At 41.0% G+C, this 19,702-nt stretch overlaps 1 protein-coding gene across 9 annotated transcripts in view; it reads left to right on the top strand.

The window, feature by feature from the left end:
* Positions 1-19,702, top strand: part of TTLL5 (tubulin tyrosine ligase like 5) — a 133,183-nt gene that overhangs the window by 48,986 nt on the left and 64,495 nt on the right. For all 9 annotated transcript variants that reach the window (XR_008747481.1, XR_008747482.1, XM_055806050.1 and 6 more), the window contains 8 exons: positions 716-1,007; positions 4,425-4,545; positions 6,260-6,406; positions 8,669-8,769; positions 12,337-12,470; positions 13,074-13,187; positions 13,578-13,988; positions 14,651-14,841. Coding sequence is in view for 7 of the 9 variants with exons in the window: in XM_055806050.1 (XP_055662025.1) it covers positions 716-1,007; positions 4,425-4,545; positions 6,260-6,406; positions 8,669-8,769; positions 12,337-12,470; positions 13,074-13,187; positions 13,578-13,988; positions 14,651-14,841 (1,511 nt within the window). In the remaining 2 variants the exon portion in view is untranslated. The remainder of the gene's footprint in view (positions 1-715; positions 1,008-4,424; positions 4,546-6,259; positions 6,407-8,668; positions 8,770-12,336; positions 12,471-13,073; positions 13,188-13,577; positions 13,989-14,650; positions 14,842-19,702) is intronic.

Here is a 19,702-nt window from a genome sequence, read left to right as displayed (position 1 = left end):
GCACAAGAGTTCAACAGCATGTGTGCTTCTCTAGTCCTCCAGCTTTTCAGAGAAAGATGAAAACTTGAGACCTTCCAGGCTGGTGGTTCTTCATAGCAGTGACTCTAAGCTGTTGGAAAGAGAGAAATCCTTATCCAAACTGATGTGGGAAGAACTTAAAAAGGTGTACAGAGGTGAATGGTCCTCACAAGTGGCTGTTCCCAAAGCCGTTATCTAAATTCTTTCTAGTAGCTATGTGATACTGACTGCAATGGGAGAGATTGTATGTCATGAAGTGATTTTTAGTGCTGTGTGAAGATACGTGATGTTTATTGGCACATGTGGAAGTTTATATTTTATAGTTGTGTTTTTTCTGATACTCATTTTTTGTTTTTTCATGTATATATGTTAAGTATGAGTCTCTATGTGTGTGTGTAAATATATAAAGAGTCAGGAAAATGCCTTTGTGGTGTTGTCCTGTGTCTTCCCCACACCGTTTTGTAAAGTTAAGACAAGAATCTTGGTCTGTTTTCTCTGATACTGGGAAAATGGGCTTCTCAACTGCCTGATACACAAGCAGAAAGACAGAAAATAATAAAATGTAGTGATACTGAAGATGATGTTCTAAAATGGTAGTGTTCTGTCCTAGCAGTAAACCAAAGGGCATAAGTAGCGGAGCAGTCTTCCCCACTTCTTTTCTTCTTAACCAGCTTACGTAATTTCTCCTCTGCTACAGGGACATCAGAAACAACAAAACTGTCCCTCAAATCAGACACAGAAGGTGAGGAGGAAGAGGCAGTAGATGCAGATGCAGATGAAGAGCTGGATAGAACTGTGGGCTCTCTTTCGGACACCCAGGTGAAAAGCAAAGCAAAGCTCTCTGACTTGGTGAAAACTACTCGTAAGGAGAGGTTGCCAAAAAAACTTGACAAGAAAACTGAAGATGGAGGAGAGCCGTTGCTTCAAAAAAAAGACTCAGAATCTCAGTTTAACTTGCTGCAAATTCTTCAAAAGCATGGAAACCTGAGGTGAGAGAATTTTGCATGTTGCATTGAGTTTTGACTAACAACTAGTATCAGTTAAAATGTGCCACATGATGAATGTGAGGAGGTAAGAGGACCCTAGAGAAAGGGGCCTGGATTTTGGTTTTAGCTCTGGGCTGCCATAGCAAGTAGTTGGCACAGAAGGGAGATAGTTGCAAAGACTGGCAGTTTACCTAAATACCTGACCTGTTTGATTAGTATAAAGCATAACCCATAGTTTCCATTGCTGTTCTTTAGTCTGGTGATGTAAGCTGTTCCTTGGTCAGCTCAGGCTTCTGAAATGCCTCTGTCTTAATGCAGGATACCTGCTATTGAATTCTAAAGTTTGTCTTTTCATTCTTTGCACTTCCAAAAAAGTGGGTATAAACATATGTTAAACTATCCAAGAACGGTTGGGTAGGAATACCTCAGTGTTGCCTCCTCCATAAAATTAGTTTTCTCATTTTTGGTGATAGAATTTTTATCTCTGATAATAATCTCTGCTCAAGGTCATCACCTCCTGAGAACAAGGCAGGAGGTCATTTGACAGAGACAAATTGCTGAAACATCTCATTGCCTGCTGTTGAGTATGACTGTGTGAAGCAGGGTACGTTCTCCTGTGTGGCTCTTGCTTGAGAAAGAGAGGTGCTGGAGATTCTATAGAATAACAGCAACCAGGGTCCTACTAGATGTCTAGAAGCATGGTCTTTCCGTGAAATGTGTGTAGTAAAACTGTCTGTCTGCAGAGGGACAGGAAGGGCAACAAGAGTTATCATATATATCTGTGTAGGAGGATTTTACATCTAGATAAGAAGCAACATTATGTTTTCTGTGGAAAAACGTCCAAAGGTAGAGAAAATAATTTTGCTTGTTGTTGCTGTCTTAGTTTAGTTTCTGAGAGGATTTATGAATGATTAAATGGATTTGGGGATTGTTCTGGTATTCTTGTGGTAAGGACGCTTACTGTCGTGACAGGGAAGATTCTGAAACCTGTTTTGAGGATGAACATAGCAATGCTGTCATCTACCTATATATAGAACCAACTCCTGCCAAGAACATGAGCTTTGTCTGATGTTCTGGCAGAATCTTGCTGAGTACCCAGTCCTGTTGGGATTCCCCACAGAAGTGTGGTGACCTCATGTTCCAGGATTGTGCTGGGCTTGGCCCTGTCTGATCTGTCATTGATGAAAGCTTTGCTTGTGGGATCAACAGGCAGAGGAGCTGGGGTAATGAAATTTTCATCCAAAAGAAACCAGGTTTGTTGTAGTCAGTTGTTTTTTCAAGTGGTAGGACTTTACTCTCTCCTTTAGTCGGCCTGATGAGGCAGTCTCTCTGCCTTCCACACACTGGGTGTTACTCATGAAGAAGTCACAGTTGAATGAAACATGCTCCCCCAACTGTGCCATTCCTAGGGAAGTAAAATGAAAAGGGAATTACTAGTTCCTGCATTTAGGGCCTCAGGTTTCAATATTCCACACGCCAGAGGAGAGGCAGTGTTAAACAAGGACCTTCTCCAGTTTCCCATTTTGTAATCACGGAATTATCAGGTGCAGGCAGAGAACTGTATTACTGTGCTGATGTTGATAACAGGGGCTCCTTAATTCCTGCTAGTGCAAATCTTGAACTTCTGGTCATGAGTTGTTTGAGCTCCACCTAAAACAAACCTGGCAGCCCTAGAGAGCCTTCAGGGGAGAGCCTTTTCTGATATATGATGGCATTAATTCTTAGTCTGGGTTTAGAATGTTCTCCTGTTGTTCCACACATGTGGAACATAGGTAGGTGTGGTGGCTAGCAGTATATAGAGCTCGAAGGTGTTACAAGACCTGCTGTGCGTTCTGTAGTTCACTGGAAGACAGGAATTGTGACTGGGTGTTTTTATCATGTTTTAGTTCTGGCAGTACTAGTACAGCTATCCACAGAGGATGTTAGTTTTGAGACTTTTGTGAACTCATCATTTGTTTAGCCCCTCTTTGGGCCTGGCATAGTCTTCCAGAAGCATCAAAAGCTAATGATTAAGCAGATGCATGGATACTTTTAGATAAGAACTGAAAAATTAAAATACATTAAATCGATGCGTTGATCTCTGTAAGTGCTACTATGTTGTATGATTTTTATGTAACCCTAACAAAGTGATCATGAAATTTACAGATATTTCTGGACTGAGTTTTTAATGACATTTCAGGGACTCATGTACCTGGAGTCATAAGGACTGTGTAAGTATCTGAGAATATTCCTAAAAATCAGACAACAAGTAGAGGAAAAAATGGTGAGGTTCCTCAGGAATCAGTCTGAAGCTGATCTTAATAATAAAGTCAAATGTAGAAATGTGCTAATGAAATTTGCTGCTGAAAAAAAGTTCTGAGTCATTAATAGGAGAGAAAAGTAGTGGAATAAATATGGGAAGAACTGGGTGACTTTGAGGATAGGAATAATAAAAGATGAAACTTGATAATTTTATAGAAAAGATGACATTTTCTGTGATGAAAGGGGAATCTGTCACTGACACTAAAGCCCATCTGCTTCTACATTCTTATGAAAAGGAAAGAAGTCATGCTTGGCAATCCAAGGGACAGCTTGTAGTGACTGTGGGAAAAACTATGAGGAAGAGTGGGGATTGGTAGAGCAGAGTGGAGGAGGAGCAGGAGGAGAGGGTTTAGGCCAAGATGACAATGAACAGATTTAGGCAAAACCTTCAGCAATTTCTCTCACAACAGATGCATATGCTAAAGTGACTTCCATTGTGAGGGAATGAAAAGCAACGTGTCCCTCCCAGTCCTACCCCAATCCTCTCCTCAGTTCATGCACACAGCTTCCCAACATGTTCAGCCAGCTGCACAGCAGACTTTTCTGATGTTCTTTCATTCTCCAGTGGTGCCTTGCTCAATGAAATTTGGCTTGTGTCCTTGGGCCAGCAGGGGAAGGGCTCACTTTCACAGATTTAATTCTTTCATTTCCAATAGGAATTGCAGGGCCTTTGTTGTAGCTCTGGCACCAGTACAGAGCCCTTTATTTATTTTACGGTCTGTTGTTGTGGTGTTCAAAATGCTTGTGAAGACAGAGGCCCAAGAGAGCCTTCAATTTGGTTTAAAAATACACAGTTTTGCTGATGTTCATGTTATTGGCTTTTGGAGGAGAGTGGTTAAGGATGTGAAAAGGGAAGGAGAACATTCCATTTTTGGTGACTGTTTTAGAACTTAGTCTGCTGCCTTTTGTATCTCCTGCAATACCTACCCCATCTTGGTGAACTGAAGGTCTCCTTGACAATAGTGGTGGGGTGAAGGGGTCTTTCTTGCCTTGAGCTTCAACATTTGTGCACCTAGGAGGTCCTTGCTGACTGTACTTGGGTTCATAAGCTATGCCTGACTGCTGTAACTCTTCCCATTAATATTCTGAAGATAGCTGACTGGTTCTTTTGGTCCACAGCAAAGTGCAAGCTCGCAGGGCTTTCTCTGCCTATTTACAGCACGTTCAGTTGCGACTGATGAAGGAGGCTGGTGACCAGATCCAGAATCCTGCCTGGGCTGCCAAAGAGGATGAGCAAATGGTAAGAAACTTTGTGTTGGTCAGACTGAGAAGCCGAGCTGAAATCTGCCTTGAGAGTTTTGAGGCCAATTCCCTTCCTTGGAAGAACTGAAGTCCAACTGAGATTATAGTTTTCTATCTTTGTCCAGCTGCCAGTGCTGTATTTCTTAATATACAGACAAGGTAAAGGCTGCTGACTGATACCTGAGCAGCGATAAAGAAGGCAGCTTTTAAGGGCTAGAGTGTGGTTGACATCCAAGCTGCTCAGATCTTTTGCTGATTCTCTGGTTCTCCTTTACTGATCTCTGAGCTTACCTACTTTTGAATTCTTCTTTCTAAGATTCTTTAAGATTACTTGGCAGTATCTGGTTTCCGCTGTGTTAAAGAAAGCATGCATCTACTCAAATAAAACGGGTACCTAGTTAAGCTTTTTCAAACAGGTACCTGCTTTTCTCCTATGTAGTGTTTTACTCTTTGCAGACATCTGTGCTTAGGAATCTTCTTTGCATTCTAGATAGAGGGGGGGTGGGGGGGGAATAAAAGCTTCTGAGGAGAGAGAGTTACTTTCTAGCATAGGTGGTTGTGTGGTTTTGTTTATTTTTTTGTGTGTTTTGGTTGGTTTGTTTCGTTTTTTAAATGTGATTATTTTTTCTAGGCAGTATTTTGAGGCCCTATATTTGATGTATATACATTTTAGAGTGCAGCAAGCCCAGACCTCCTCACAAACCTTCCTAAAAAGAGCTTTATACAGTAGGCTCTTGAGCCTTCTGCAAATCCAAACGTATTCTTGCTGAACGCACGTTGCAGGGAAGCAGCCAGTGCAGTTCAGAGATAAAATTGTGTGTCAAGAATAATCAGTCGACTCAGTGGAAAATGTTACCCCTGCTCTTTCCAAGTGGAAATTAAAACTGGCTTTTTGAGAGTCACTTTGTCTGCTGTACTGTGAAAAATAATGTTTAAAATAACAGATCAAACCAGCCTGGAGTAATGGCAGTGAGAGGCGAGCTGTGAAATCCAATAGTTTGGCCGTGAGACTGCTCATTTATGCATTAGCAGAGCTCCTAACCAAAAGCAAATCCAGAGGGGAGACAGAAAGGGTTCAAAACACCCACAGGATGCATCTTGCCTTGCCATATGTTTTCCCCACCAGAGGTCAAACAGACATGGTGAGGGATTGGAATTACATGGCTGTAGATGCAGTAATCTGTTGCTGTGGAGAGGCTGTGGCAATTGGTATACATATATGAAAAGTGATGAAATGGGGCTCATCTCTGTAGTGGAGATATCTGACCAAGATCCCCTTCCCTGTGATAGAGCTGAGAGGGTTTTATGTCAGTAGACTTCACCACAGGCTTTCTTTAACACATCGGAGGTTGTTTTTTGAAATTGTTCTGCTAAGGTATTGGACTTCACAGGTTATTTTGTGTTGCTGCTTTTTGCTGCTTGATGGTTTTGTTTGTTCATCTGCCATGCTTTTCAGACAAACACTCCACAAGTGTTCCCAATTCTGACCCACCTCAGGCAAGATACGCCATCAGTCTTCTCCCCCCACCTTGTAGGGCTATATTAAAAATGTACATTGCAGAATGCTTTTCCTTGCCAGTTGTCAGCTCATCGTCTCAGGACAGTGTGTTTAGTTCTTGCCAGTCATTAGCTGCTGTAGTACCTCTGCTCTGTTCTCTTCTACCCGCATCTTGAAGCTGGTCCGATGTTAACTCCATCTGTCTTGCTTGCAGGAGCTTGTGGTGCGCTTTCTGAAACGAGCTGCCAGCAATCTCCAGCAGTCCTTGAGGATGCTTCTCCCCAGCCGTCGTTTAGGACTAAATGATCGTCGTCGTATCCTGGCTCACCAGCTGGGCGAGTTCATAATCTGTTATAACAAGGTGATTAATTCTTTCTTGATTCTTCTTTTGGTAGCTCTTCTGGTTTCTGTTGTCATCTTCTAAAGTATCTCCTGCTGGCTGCTGTCAAGCAGAGTGTTTTTAAGGCTCTGTTCTGTAATTTACGTGGTCTGTTCACAGTTGCGCATCCAGTAATGGTAGTTTGTCTGTTCAAATTGTGAGAATGACAACGGTTTTACTACATCATATATGCAGTTCAGTAATCATGTACACAAAAGTAAAAAGAAATGTTGATTTGAAGTGGAATTTAACTGGCAGCTTGCTTTTTCTTTGGTTTGTCTTTGATTTTAGTGCTTTGTAATGCCTCTTCCCATTTCTCCCTATTTTTGTGATGCTTCTTTTAGAGATTACATTTTTAATACAGAACAGTATGAAATATGTATTTTACCTTTGTTTGGTATATGGAGGGACTGCTACCTGTCTGTAGTATGGGACTCTGCATGTGCAGTGATAAGGAGAAGTAGGTCCTAATTTAAATAATTTTCACCTCTTTAGATGTAAAAGATGTATTTAGCATAGTGGTTTCATGCTAATCCTTGTTTTGCAAGAACAGCTTCCCCTTTTCTTTGCCCTCTAGCATTTCTTTAGTGTTAGAACAAGGGTAGTTTAAATTTTGCTTTCAGAGGCTGCTGTGCCCACAGGCCTCCAAGCTCCTACAGTTAGCAGAGGATGTTCACTTACATTACCTTGTCAGAACTGACATCTAGTAACTTGATCTGTCAAAGCAAGGTTGGTATTGAACCAAATCTGTTCCAGGGAGTGCCTTGTATGCCTAATGCTCATGGAATTACTCTGTTAGGAGTAACCACAAAACACTTGGGTGGTTCTGCGGTGAGTGAAGAACGCAGCTGCTTTGGATCTAATTTCCACTCAAATTGTATTCAAGCATCAGGATTTTCTGCTAACTCTTGAGTAAATTCACAAACTAAAGCTGTGTAACTGGTAATAAATCAGTGCATAAACATATTTTCTCAGTTAAAACAAGTGAGAACAGATCACTTGAGGTTTTAGGACGTACACATTTTAAGCCATTGAGAGACTCTTAGGCTATGAGGTTTTTTGATGTCAGAGTCCAACATACAGACTTCTTTAACCGACTTGTAACTTCAGATTTAGTAGGGGACTCCTACTAGCAGTTATGTATCTTCTGTAGTGACACAGAAGAAAAAAATAATACCTCCAGCAAACTGAGTAAAACAGATCACATTGTCCTGACTTTTACATGAGTAGTGAAGGGTAGAGACATGTCCCACAGTGGCTTTTTCTTCCCCCTCTTGAATTATCTTTCAAAAGGTCTATCTGACCCTTTCATCCTGGGAATGCTCAAACTACCAGTAGGAAACAATGAAGGGGAGGTCAAGTCTGGTCAGATAAAGTTTGTATGCTGGTATAGGTATTTCAGACAGGCCTGTAGGGTTTTTTTTAATTAACAAAAATGTTTGTATCAATACAACTTCTAGTGTCAACAAGTTCTATTGTGTAAAATAGAAAGATCACTTATCTGAGAGCTTGCTCCCATTCTCACACACAAAGGCTTAGCATGCTTTATTCCAGTATGTTTTAGTGTGTAAATCCATATTTGCCACAATACTGTTTTACTTTCTTTGCTTTTGCTAAAGCAGTGTATTTCTGGTATGTAGATAAGCCTTTGGCAATTTGCTGCGTGACAAGAGAAATTAACTCAAATGAGAACTCCTAGTTTACAGTAGGAAATGTGGATACCCTCAGCATACCTCCTTGATTGAGTTTCTTTTAATGTAATTTTATATTTTTGTTTTCCTTTCTTCCTGAATATCTCCTTTTGGGAAAGACGCTCAAATAAAAGCTATTTTGAAGAGCTCAGTATTTGTGACAGAAACAGCAAAAGTAGAAAGAGGATCTAATATCTGTAAAGAATGATTCTATTTTTTCCCCTCCATACTTCCTTATTTCCCAGCAAAGAGTATATTGGAAGGAGCAGCATGTATTTGTGAAGACTTGACCTCTTCTCAGCAAATCAATTCTAATAAGTTATGTCAGGTGGAGGAACGAGTTTAGTGTATGCTTAGCATGCTGTCTCTGGGGCTGTCTATATTTATCCATTCTGTTGCACATAGTGAAATGCTTATAATATGGCTCTTTGGACTTGATGGGTTTTTTTCTTAGATCCCATGAAATTGCTTTTTTGTCTTCTCTGAGTTGTAGCTATGCTGTGGAACATAAAGTGACTACGTAGAGACACTTACTGATACCGCTTATTAACAGGAAACAGAGCAGATGGTTCAGAAGCGATCAAAAAAGAAACAGGAAGAGGAGGAGGAGGGAGTGAATCCTGAAGGTTTTCAGAACTTTATTACCAGAGCAAGGTAGGAATGGATTTTATTCCCTTTGATAAAGGATGTCCCAGCCCTGAATGTGATGGAGTTGTTCTAAAGGTGATCTGATTGATCTGTAAGCCACTAGATACCTTTATTGACCATAGCATCTGCTCCTGCTCTTGCTGGGGGACAGAGAACTTGTCTTTTCTCTTTTCTCCCTTGCAGCAGCCAAACACTTGTAGCATCAGCATCTGGTGCATAGAGGATATACAGTGGATGTTTTGACCATTAAGTAGATTCCCAAAGGACAGCAGTGTGCCCTGATTTCAGCTGGGATAGAGTTAATTTTCTTCTTAGTAGCTGGTACGCTGCTGTGTTTTGGATTTAGTATGAGAATGTTGATAACATACTGATGTTTTAGTTGTTGCTAAGTAGTGCTTACCCTAAATCAAGGACTTTTCAGTTTCCCATGCTCTGCCAGTGAGGAGGGCACAAGAAGCTGGGAGGGAGCAGAGCCAGGACAGCTGACCTGAACTAGCCAAAGGGATGTTCCATACCATAGAATGTCAGGCAGGCTCAGTATATAAAGTGGGAGGAGTTGGCCAGGGCAGAGGCTGCCGATTGCTGCTCAGGGACTGGCTGGGCATTGGTCAGTGGGTGGTGAGCAATTGCATTGTGCGTCACCTGTTTTTTGGTGTCCCCCGCCCTTGGGTTTCATTCCTCTCTCTCCCTCTCCTCTTCATGACGATTACTGTTGTTGTTATACTTTATTTCAATTGTTAAGCTGTTCTTACCTGAACCCATGGATTTTAACTTTTTCTGTTTCTCCTCCCCATCCCAGCAGGGGAGGGGAGTGGAGTGAGTGAGTAGCTGTGTGGTACTTGGTTGCTGGCCAGGGTTAAACCATGACACAGTGGTTGCCCTGGTCTGTGTAAATTTCAGACTGGTGCTGGTGAGCTAATGGTCTCCTTTCCTGTGATGCTGGAGCAAATGTGGCAGTACTTTGGAAGGAGAATGAAAACAAAGCTTCTGCTTAGATGGCCTTGAGGTGCTGTGGTTGAACAGTTGTGGTTCTGGCTCTCAAGTTTCTGCTGTCGGAAACAAATCTCATGCTTGCTGCCTCTCTTCAGGAACTCTCTAGGTCTGGACTTTGAGGTGAGGAAGGAAGGGATTTAGACTCCCTGTCTTTGTCCTAGCCTCTTGTTTGGTTTGCTAAGGCAGTTCAGTGCAAGCCATTACTGTCACAATGAAAAAGCAGCATTTTCGAATAGTGCATGCTCTGAACTTTATCTGCCTTAAACTTAACAGGAGTTTGATAGGAAACGTACTTTGAAAATAGGTAAATACTCTTTATGGCATAAAGCACTGTATGAAAAACAATGGTATTAGAGCTATCTGACTATGGAGAGATCTGAAAATATTCAGCAAACCAGAATTATGTCCTCAAAGTCTCTAGCTCTTGAGCACAAAATCCAATTCCTTTCCACTCCTTTATTTGACCCATATATGCCATGACTATATGGGCAAGGACCCCCATCAGTATCTGAACACAGCTGGAGTTCACCGGCCTTTTTAATGCCCTTCTATCTTCTCTGGGAAGGTTGACAGTCACTGCTGCTTATTTGTAATCAGTTACAAAACTTCTTTCTTTTTCTCTGTTTGGATACCACTCTCAGTGACTGATTAGAAGTGGATGATAGCTGAGGCTTCTTAAAGTTCAGGAGGCTTCACGCTCTCTTTTGATGCTACATTCTCATGGAAACGGGTTTTAGATTTTGCTAATATAATTGATGGAGTCATTACTGCGACAGATTCATGGGCTCCAAGAAAAATCTCGCTGCTTTTCAGATAATGTTCTATAAAAGAAACCATACTCAAGACATCTGACTACCGTACACCATAACATCTACTCCTGTCACTAGAAATGTAGATTACATGGGCCCACAACATGCTTTTGGTTCTCTGACATCTCTGGCCACTAAAATGACTGCTGCCTCTTGGGGCAGGATTTTTTTGCTTTTGGCCAGAAAAGCTAAGAGATGACTGTTTGGGGCAGAACTGCATACTCTTCTGTTTCTGTGTTATGGGCTACTGTGCCATCATGGCCTGATGCACAGTCTAGGCAGGGGCTGGAAATTTTTTCTGGATCACCTGCTTGAGCGATAAAAAATAGCAAAAGCCGGTTTGCCAACGTTAAGACAATTTCTAGCGATCATTTTTTGCTTCTTATGAAGTAGTAGGTACATTTGAAACCTGATACCTGACACTACTTGGCATTGTGCTTGAAGCTTAAATCAGTGAGCTAGTTATTTGGAGCCAAGCAAAGGGTGTAGATTTCCACTTTTGAGTGTTTGTTCTGCAGTACAGTGAACGCAACACTGGAGAAAATGGGTAATCGTTGTTGCCACTTAATAATTGGGATTGTCTCATTGACTCTCTAACTTTGATATCACATGGATGGCATTGTGTTTAGTTATACACATGCTACAGCTATTGCCTCTAAACATTCTCAGTGCAATGTGGAAAGTATATGCTGGTAAATTCACTTACAAGCTTAAAGCACCTTTCCACCAGCGACTTTTGATTCTTACATTTCCTCTTCACCTCTATTCTCACTGGTTTGGAAGAAAAGGTGAACTCTGCAGCGTGCAGAAGGTCCAAAAGCCAGTGGCTTCAGCTCTAGATATTGCTTTTACCAAAGCTCAGGCAGGCTTAGACTAGTGCAAGTGTGATATGCAGAGGGCATTTTGAAGGATTGATTATAATTGCTGCTATGCAAATTTATCTTCCTATGTCATCTTGTAGTGTTACTGGCACTATACTTCTCACTTTTGGTGTTTGCTGTGCCATATACTCACTACCTAATGCTGAGGCAACACTCTAAAGCAAAAGGAAAGCATGTTAGATATAAAAACAATTAAGAGTTATAGCTTGCACGAGCTCTAATATGAATGGCCAAGTAACTGATACTAGTTTGAGACCCATAGATGCCTAGGACGTCGGGGCAGTTAAACTCTATTCTTGTAAAGAAAACAAGAAACATATGTAAGTGTCGTGAGATTTACAAAAATATGGACTGTTGTGTGTGTTTGTCCTACAGTTTTGGCTAATTAAAAAGCTCTTCCCTTCTCTTTCTTCTCCTCCTCCCACTGCTGAGTTGAAATTACTAACAATGACTATAAAACAGAAGCTGAGCTGAGTTCTGTTATAAACAAGATAGCTGCTTGTTCTAGAGAACACGTGGGGAAGATTCACAAATTTAGCTGTGAACTGAATCTCTCCTGTTGAGTTGATCTCACCAAAAATATGTTCGGTGTTTTCACTCACTCTTTGTTTATCTTGGGAAGGCTCCTGAATGCTTTGAATTTTCTAGTGCATAAGAAAATGGCATTTCAGTGGGAATCTCAGGTTTAACCAAGGCGTGTTCCTTTCCTTCTGGTCCTACCGTGCAGAACTGAGCAAATCATTACTGCAAATCATCACCTTGTCTGACTTTCACCTTTTTTTCCACACTCCCTTCTTCAGTCTCCTTATAATTTCTTGTCTTTGATTGTTAGGTGAATGCAGGAAAGCTTGGAATCCTCACTTACATCTGTTCTTCTTTCCTTACTGTAGTGAAAGTGACCTGGAAGAAGTGCTGACATTTTACACACACAGAAACAAGTCAGCAAGTGTCTTCCTAGGAGCAAATTCCACAAGCACAAACCCCAGCAACACCAGTAACCAGTCAGAGAAACAGCTTCAAGGTGGTAAGTTTTACAGGCAGTTCTGAGATGATGTCGCCCAGACAAATGTATAACTTCAGTCTATGGAAAGAGAACAGGCCCCCCAGAATGTTGCTAAGGTTTCTTGAGGTTGCATATCTTCCCCCCTGCCCCCTCCATTGACTTTGGGAAGACTAGAGTAACTGTAATCATACCTTCTTTGCCTGAAGTAAAGTGGGATGAATCTGGATTAGCGTTTATAAAGAAATAGATACGGTGGCTCATGACTAAAAGTTGAATGAACAGACTGAAGGCACTGAGATTTGAAATGAACAGGGAATCCTGAACTCAAAGTAAGGGATGAGAGAAATCAAGGCCTGTTAAACTGTACTACCTACAGTGAGCATACCCATTGGATGCAGAGTCTGTATATTTGACCCTAATTAGGTGTTCCATGGGAGGAAGTTCATTGCCAGCTATACATATCCAGTAGTCCATGTCAGTACAATTGTGATCATTAGAGTTGCATGGTCTACAGTAAATATTAGCAAGAAAGTCCATTGTAACAAGTTTTAAATTCTGCAGTCCTATTCTAAAGATATCACGGTTGCGTTGTTCTACTTTCTAACTCCTTGATTTTTGTTATAGAGCATCCTGAGGTGGTGAAAAAAATAAAAGGTGATCAGCCCAAAAGTTCAGTTGCAGGTCTGCCTGCAGAAGGAGCATTAAAAGGCTATAAACCCAAAGAAGTAAAAACAACCTGTAAGTGAACTGGCTTAAATCATCATCAAGAAAAATAACAACTGCACATACTCTTTTTAATAGTCCTTTAAACAAAGGTTGGAACCTTCAGGTTCAAACTGAGGATTCAAATGCCCGGTCCTGGGGAAGATTCTGCAGGTTTTTTGTTTAAACTCAAGAGAAGATACTGTAGAGTGAGCAGTATGAAAGTTACCTGCTCTTCTGTGAGGGAAGATCTAGATATGGCAAGCTTTGAAAGAGGATATGCATCATGTAGAGCCTCTTGTGTTTGCTGGTAGATGAGGCCATTTTGGCTTCACTGTGTTTGAGTTATCTTTGGTATGTTGTTATTATTTGAAAGACCTGAAATGCAGGTTTTTCTCATGAAGTGTGCTCATTATCTTTGTGTAGTTCCAGAAGGATCCACCTTCTCCTTAAATGCTGAAGTGAAATTACCTCGGTGCAGTGCTCCTAGTGCTTCTTCCTCTGTTTCTGGTGCCACATTCCAGAGAAGTACCAGATCCTGGATACCATCTCCGCCTGCAGCCTCTGAAAATTCACAGGTGCCTGGTCACCATTCATTGCCGGCTCCTCCAGTGGGTTCCAGGCCGATTCAGTCCTCATCCCCACTGCCCTCCTCACAGAGCACAGCTCCTGACAGCTGCTCTGTTTCCACAAACCCAGTGTCCAGTGATACTTCTAGCCTTGCAGGGTTACGCCATTGTCATTCTGGTAGCTACACCATTGGCCCGTTCTCATCTTTTCAGAGAGCTGTTCAGATCTACAGCCAAAGGTTGTGCCGACCATCCTCTGCAAAAGTAGGTAAGTATTCTGAGATGCGTAATAACCTGTTAGTTCGGTATAGAGACTGTGTAATCTCTGTTCTGGATTAGCTAGAAATTTTACATTTCCAGAATTGAGTCTTGTAGAACATGGCTTACCAATGCAGCTTTAGGTTGTAAGGAATCTGAAGGGTGGAAGAAACTCTAGGATTTATAGATGCAGACTGTAATCTATGAGGAAAGTTTTGGGAACAACACACAGGTTAATAGCTGTGGTCCTGATACATATATTTTAATTTTTGTTTTAACGATGGTATACATTTGCTTTAGGTTGTACATCAGGGTCAGCAAATGTTCACTAGGGTTGCTGTTGACAACTTTTCTAGCATTAAAATAAATCTGACTTTCCAACTGAGTAGCTTATTTAAGGGCATCTGTTTTTAAGGAAAAACTTTATAGACTTATCTTAGGTGTCAGCAGCCAATATTCTCTTGAATTGGGTGCCATTAGATACATTATAATAAAGAGAATATAGGCTTGGAATTGACGAAAGCTTATATAGGCAATACCCATGCAGAAAAGAAGGTTGTATTCTCCTTACAATCTGCAGAAAGTATCATATGTGCTTTTGAATCTCTGTGAGCAGCAGGCTGAGAGTCTGACGTACCACGCACTAAGCATATCCAAATGTTTGTTTGCTAGGTTTGTGCCATCGCAGCCCAAGTGGGCAGGGCGTGGGCTCAGCCAGGATGCACAAAGATGCAGAAGATACTTCTTCCCAGGGCAAACGTTATAGCCCCAGTGTAGTAGCAGCAGAACTGCAGCAGCTGGCCGAAAAGCAAGCAGCCTGTCAGTATTCCCCACCAAGCCACATCAGTCTCCTTACACAGCAGGTATGTAAGCAGTAAAGCTGGAGTCCCTGTGACAGCAGAAAAGGCCATCAGTCTGTCACAGACTTCTGTGTCAGCACTGGGCTGAGACATACTGGAAGGAGTAAATCTCATGAAATCAATTTCTGTCATATTATTGTTTTAAAGTGTTTACAGCAAACAGAATTTTGATTTTCTGTGAGATGACAAGAATGTTGGTAAAGTCTTTGTATAGAAGAAAGTGAGACTGGATTAGAAAATATGTTCTAAAAAACCAAATCCATGCTTGGTCTCATTAAACAATAAACCTAAGTCTTCTCAGATTTGTGCTTTTGTGCAATTTGCTTCCTCATTCCTCCAGTGTGTCATCACGGTGCTGGGAATGGAAGTCTGCAGGATGGGTTCTGATGTAAATCCTATATTCAAATAACATCTTAAAGACAGAATGAAGTGCTTAGCGTAGGATATGATAATCCTTCTGCTAAACGTGTGGTATAGATCAAATTTACATTGGCTTCTGGTAGAATTCCACTTAGTTTCGTAATTCTGTTTGAGTTGTTATGGCCTAAATGGCTACACACGTGGTCATGTTTTGTTCTTTAAAATATGCTGTAGTTGTGTTCATCAGATGTGTTCAAGTTGGACGCTTCTCAGTTAATTAAGCTGCCAACTGGATGTTCTCCAGGATAGGTAGGCACTTCACCTTGGAAATAAATTTTTCCCCTCTTTACTTGCTAGGGACAAACAGTTTAAGTATCTTCACTCTGGTACTTTGATTTTTGGAAGTATTGTTTTAACAGTGATACTTTGCTAAGTTTTCTGAGGCATGTTTAGTAGTTGTAATAGCTACTGTTATTCACTGTTTTTTGCTTCTTTCAGTTTTATTGTTATATGTTTGGATTTTGAATATCTGGTTGCGTGACTGGCAGTACATCTTTTTCAAAAGGTGGAGTGCATTTCTAACTCTAGGAAGCTGAATAGATGTTTGGACCCTTCTACGTTCTAGTTAAAGGCTTTGATTCAGTCTGAGCAGTTCCAAAACTAACACTGGCACTCTGATCTTTGCAGATAGGTCTTGAACTTTAAAGGTTAAATCACAAAAACAAACCACCATCTTGATGATGGACTCAGCAGAGAATGTGAACGCTGAATATACCAGTGATGCTGAGGCCTGATCTTGCATCAAGCCAGACTGTACTTAGAGAATTTGATCTTTCAGAGCTTGAAGTGGAATGGGGAACATTGGGAGAAGCTTGTTTGCTTGTCCAGTAATATTCAGAGCTGTTAGTCTGGTTCGCTTAATGAAATCAGAATTCAGCTTTTCTAAGCTAAACTTTGTCAATAAAATTGTTCCAAAGAGATTTGGTAGTGAAGCATTTTCATTTAGGAAATGCTGATTTGTTGAAAGCTAAACGTATGGTGGAAACTGCTTCCACGGATAAAAATTAGTGTCTAAACAAATATTTGGGGAAAAAATTGAAATGAATCTTAATTTATTTCAGTCTTTTCAGAAAAAAGCTTTTCAAAATAAATTCATAGACTCTCTCCATAAAATCACTCATTTCCCACTTGGCTCCAAATGTTGTGGTTTGTTAGGTCTGTCTAGAGAACCGAAGTTGTCCTCTTGCTGCCATTTATATAGCTATTAGATGATTTTTAAACTTTGGTATTCCTACCATAGCTAGTTACTTTTAGTTAAATTAGGAAGTGTAAAAGGGGGAGTCCAGAAGGGAATTCACAAAGATCTGCATGGGAAGGGCTGTGCAGCTTCCTGAGCACAGCTGTGTTGGGTGACAACGGTAATTGTAGGTGGTGGAGGCTGAAACCTGTCAGTCAGTCAGTGTAGGTAGGTATACTCAAGTCTGAAAGTGGATATGAAGTGCTGTGGTAGCTCTGGAAATGTGTTGGTCATGGTAAATATGACTGCATTGCTTTTTGCTTCTGGGTTCTCCCAGGATACTTTACCATAGAAGAGGTGGGAGATGTATGGAAGGAGAATGAAGGTGCCGATTCCCTTATTCAAGACAAGCAAACAATAAAGACCTTAGCTCCTAGCAGACAGCGTACATTTTCTGAGTGACCTATATATATATTGTATTTGGCTACATAGTGTTTGTACAGGCTTTGCTTCTCTAGGGAAATACAGAAACAGGGGTTGGGTTGTGTCTTAGTGGTCTTCTCTTGTCATGAAAAAGATCCGTGTAGAAAGGGATTCACAAGTCAACGAACAGTTTAGAGCTGGAGCTCTATCTGACAATGAATTTTCTTCCTGAGCCCGCATTCATTCAGCCCTAGACATCTGCTCTCTGCTGTGGTTCTCCAGGCCATATTTATGCTATAATCCCTTTGGAGAGATGAAATCTGATTGCTAAGTATGAAAATTTGGGTGGTGTAGTTGAGAACAGTTTTTCTTTTAAGGCAATCCGATTCTTCAATACTGAATTTATGGCACACTAGTTACTAAGCTGAGACTATTATTTTAATCATACATGAAACGGTGATGTTTTGGAAGGTTCAGGTGTAACTGCAAGGCCCAAAGGAATGCAGCTCAAGCATATGGCTGCTACTTGAGTTTTGGTTGGGTTTTTTTTTCCCTAGACATATTCTACTCTTCTGTCATCTAAGTCATTCTGATTTTTTTTTTTTTTTGATGCAAGACTGGCTTTTAAAGCCTGCTGGCAACAAGGACCAAGGCTTTTAGTTCTGGGGGACGACAAGGCTGGTATGACAATGAGGGGTGACAAGAGGTACCAGCATACAATAAAAGCATAATATGGCAGCAGATTCCTGTACAGGCAAAACTGGAGGAGCCGTGCAAGTGTTGGGCTGATTGTTGAGGGACCTGGAACCTGAACACCTGGCACTGAGCCAATAGGGGTGGATGCTGATTTGAAGCAGGGGGATGGAATGAACGGGAGAAGTGCAGGCTTTACGGAGTAGGCTGACAGCCTGGGAAGTGATTTGCAGAAGGGTAGATATTAGTGAAGTTATTTTTGAGCACTGCATGGTTATAGATTTGGGCAGACAAGGATTTGGTCTGAACCAGGAGGGGCAGAGGAGGTAGAGAAACACGTGGAAGTAAACAGCTGGAGAAAAGTAAGAAGTCAAAGGCCATTGGTATGTGTTGAAAGGGCGAAAGTCCTGGTATGGGAGCGTTTAAGAACTCTGGGTTATGAAAATGATGGCTTTGGGACAGGAAAAGTAAGGGATTGAAGGCTGAGAGGAGGTTAGAGATAGAGCTTGTATGAGGGTGATTTAGTTAATCAGGGCACTACTTCCCTATGCATTTCTAGACAGGAGCCTGAGTTATTTCCCCCCTTTTCACCCCTCTGTTTAAGTCACTTGAAATATAATAGTCCTTTTACTTTAAAAGCATTCTAAAATAAATTGGCATGAAGATGACCCCTGGAAAAGAACATCATTTACCTAAATAACAAAAATAGTACAATTAAGCCACTCCAGAAACTTGTAGTTAGTCTACCTTGTTGGAAAGTACCTGGCTGGTATGAAAGGGACTTGATATTTGGATTTAATTATGTTTAATGGCAAGATTAGGACTATTGATTTGGGGGGGTGTATGAAAGAGAGACTTTTGAAAATACTACTATTGCTGTCGACCGCGTTTCTTTTCCAAGGGCAGGAACATCTATGAGAGTTGAATGCCTTTGTCTGTGCCTTGGCTCCCTGTGTTGTGCCCAGCTGTGTCTTGGGGGCGGGGGCACTCTGAATACATTATCTCCTTCCAAGAGCAGCTGGGAAGCTTGTTTTCTATTCCCATTCTTGTGATAATTGCTTCTGGTATCTGTGTACTAGCATGGGTCTCCGGGGTTCCCAGCAATGTAACCTCAGCAGCTGTGCTTGGAATGATGTTGCCATTATGGTTGGGAGTCCACCTCTGTCTTTGTCCAGTTTCTGCTGTTCTTCACAGTTTCCTACCCATGCCCAAAGCACCTGTTTCACATTTTCTCTCTTGCTCTCTTGTATTCTACCTTCTGATTTAGAATGGTTTAATTTATTAAGCCAATTGACCGCTGAAGTGACAAATGTTCAAAGGGAAGATTTTATGTGTAAGTATCTGCCAAGCTTTGAACCAGACACTTAAAATCTGTCATCTTAAGAAAACAAGATTTTTGTGATTACATCAGTTTTCTGTCTTGTCAGTCCTCTTCATTCACTTCTGAAATGCCAGATGGGAACTTCACAGTGATACTCATAAAATGAACAGTTCTTATAATGTGGGAGGTGGAGACGGTAGGAAGGTAAAGCCTTACTGAAGTGCGATTTCATTCCCTTGTACACAGTTTTCAGTCCTCACAGGCTGTCTCAAAAAGTGTGTGAGAACATTTGGCATTTCATTAATTTGTATTTTTGAAAAATATTTTTCATTATAAAATTTCACAGTGCATCTACAGGCTTATAACATGGATGGAAAAACAAAGGTGCCTTCACAGTGTTACACAATAGAAATATTGGTCTGAAACCTGTAAGTCATTACTTTAATCTCCTGCCTCACTGTATGATGCCTTACTGCCCAGTTGCAGGAATGAAAGAGAGATGAATAGAGAGAAAAGAGGAGCAGTATTATATCTTAGACTAGAAAAGGAGCAGCTGTTTGGGTAACTTTTGTAGCTGTCTTTAATAGTAAGTGCAGGAAAGGTGTTGCCTTGAGGACACACTGGAGTATGACAGTCTGCAGTCAAAATAAGAAAGATAAAATATTCAGCATTACATATTAATAAATGCAGTGAAGCTGCTAGGGAGAATCTTTAAATATAACTGTTAAGAAGGAATGTTAGTTTCTACTTCTGAGGAATCTTATTCCATTTTATTTACTTAAAACCACAAATTTACAATGTTTTTGTGATTACATAAGTCCAATAAAAAA

The sequence above is a fragment of the Falco peregrinus genome, chromosome 1 (assembly GCF_023634155.1).
Source record: "Falco peregrinus isolate bFalPer1 chromosome 1, bFalPer1.pri, whole genome shotgun sequence".
Classification (NCBI taxonomy): domain Eukaryota; kingdom Metazoa; phylum Chordata; class Aves; order Falconiformes; family Falconidae; genus Falco; species Falco peregrinus.
Note: the sequence above shows the minus strand (reverse complement) of the source record. Positions and strands in the feature narration are given on the sequence as shown.